Source organism: Stegastes partitus, unplaced genomic scaffold (genome assembly GCF_000690725.1).
Source record: "Stegastes partitus isolate 25-593 unplaced genomic scaffold, Stegastes_partitus-1.0.2 Scaffold2250, whole genome shotgun sequence".
Taxonomy (NCBI): domain Eukaryota; kingdom Metazoa; phylum Chordata; class Actinopteri; family Pomacentridae; genus Stegastes; species Stegastes partitus.
The window spans coordinates 29,337-31,078 of record NW_007579981.1 but is presented as its reverse complement, the minus strand read 5'-3'; the positions used below and the strand labels follow the sequence as shown (position 1 = coordinate 31,078).

The following is a 1,742-nucleotide window of genomic DNA, read 5'->3' as shown; positions in this document are numbered from 1 at the left end:
ATTTTCTTCTTTCACTATTTTTCTCCAGTTTCGTCTTCGGCCAGCAGAAGCTGCACATACCCATTTCGAAGCTGCCATCTATGAAGCCGATGAGCGAGCTGGGGATATCAAAGCGCCTTTCAATCTGGGTGATGGAGCTCTTCATGTAGGCTCCACCAAAGGCTTTGGAAAAATACACAAAGGCCAGCGAGGCCAGGAAGAGCTGCAAGAACAACAACAAGCTGTTAGAGCAGAGCCCAGCAGAGTCCAGTTGATTAGATCAGCCCGGCGGATTCTTTAAATGACTGCCGCAGATAAGATGATTCATTTGTTGGGATAAGGAGGCTGTCGTGCAGGGAAATGAGGCTTTTATATGACAGGATGTAATTTTAGCTCATGGTAGATTAGACTCACACAGGACACTTTAACACATTTTACAGCTCTTTGAATTTACTTTAAACATGATGTAATTGACATTAAATGAGATTACAGTCCTTAGAAATGCACAAGAGGAGACCAGCGCTGTTTAAAACACACAAAGGACGACATCAGTTAATCAGTTGTTGGTCATTTGTTGCTCTGTTAGTCATCAGTCAGTATCAGGGCTGCAGCTAACGTTGGTTTTCTTTTTTTTTCTCCATGAAAATGTCAGAAAATGGTGAAAACGTGTTTTATAGTCCATGTTTTTCTTATGTTCAGTTGATTTATGTGATTTTCAGTCACAGAGGAGGAAAGAAACCAGAAAATATTGACTTTTAAGAAGCTGGAATCAGAGAATTTTGACTTTTTTTGTCTCAAAAAATTAGTCAAACTGAGTCTTCAATTGTCAAATTAGCTTCCTTGTTTGTTTTCAGGTCAGATCAGCAGCTTTAAGTCTGTCTAAGTTTGACTTTAGACCAACTATCTTTTACTTTTCTTCTGTTTTTGATTCATTTTTCGTGATTACCTTCCAATTTTGTTATGATTTCATCCATTTTACTAAATTACTATTCATATTATACAATTCATTGATATTAGTAAACCAGTGAAATTGTGTTATTTAAACCTAATTGCGTAAAAACAGGTTGATTAGAAAAGAAAGTTGCTGTTTTGAGACTTTCAATAAAACTTTTTGAATTGACTGAACTTAAGAAAACAAGTTCAATAAATAAAAGATATTAAGTTGAATCAAAGAGTCCCTCAGACGGTGGTTATTCTGTCTTTTCTTTTTACAGTTTTCTATGTTTTAAGAGTTAATTTACTTTATTTAACATGGAGAACTCAGAGACGTGGAGTCTATGAACTCAGCTCTAACCTTTGTCGTGGTTTGATTCGGTTTGATTATTATGACAAGAAACAACCATAACTTAATTCAACAAAGACACAAAGCAGGTTTCAACCATGTTTGTTGTCTCAAACTACAAAAAAAAAAAAAAAGTCTCTGGGGAGTTTTAACTCTCGAACAATGCATTGTGGGAAGTCGGCTGATATCCTCGTGCTGCTTATTGTAAACGCTCAGCTGTTCATTCATTCCGTTTCCAGTCAACATTCCTCAAGTCACGAAAGGTTTTTATGAGTTCAAACAACTAGATACGAGCAAAACCCATATTTATAAATTCAATCAACTAGAAAACATGAATTCATTTGACTTAAGTTTGTCGTGATGTTTAACGATGTATAAAAAAAAATACCGTTAAGTAGCTCCATTACAGGAATAAAATAATTATTAGATGTATGTCGTCTGCAGAAATGGTAATCTAGTGAAGAGGTTAACCTTTAGTCTC

General features: G+C 35.6%; 1 protein-coding gene across 1 annotated transcript in view; it reads right to left on the bottom strand.

The window, feature by feature from the left end:
• The window catches only part of slco1d1 (solute carrier organic anion transporter family, member 1D1), a 14,511-nt gene that overhangs the window by 11,514 nt on the left and 1,255 nt on the right, over positions 1 to 1,742 (bottom strand). Inside the window, exon 2 of the mRNA XM_008304549.1 lies at positions 61 to 202. Coding sequence (XP_008302771.1) covers positions 61 to 202 — 142 coding nt within the window. The remainder of the gene's footprint in view (positions 1 to 60; positions 203 to 1,742) is intronic.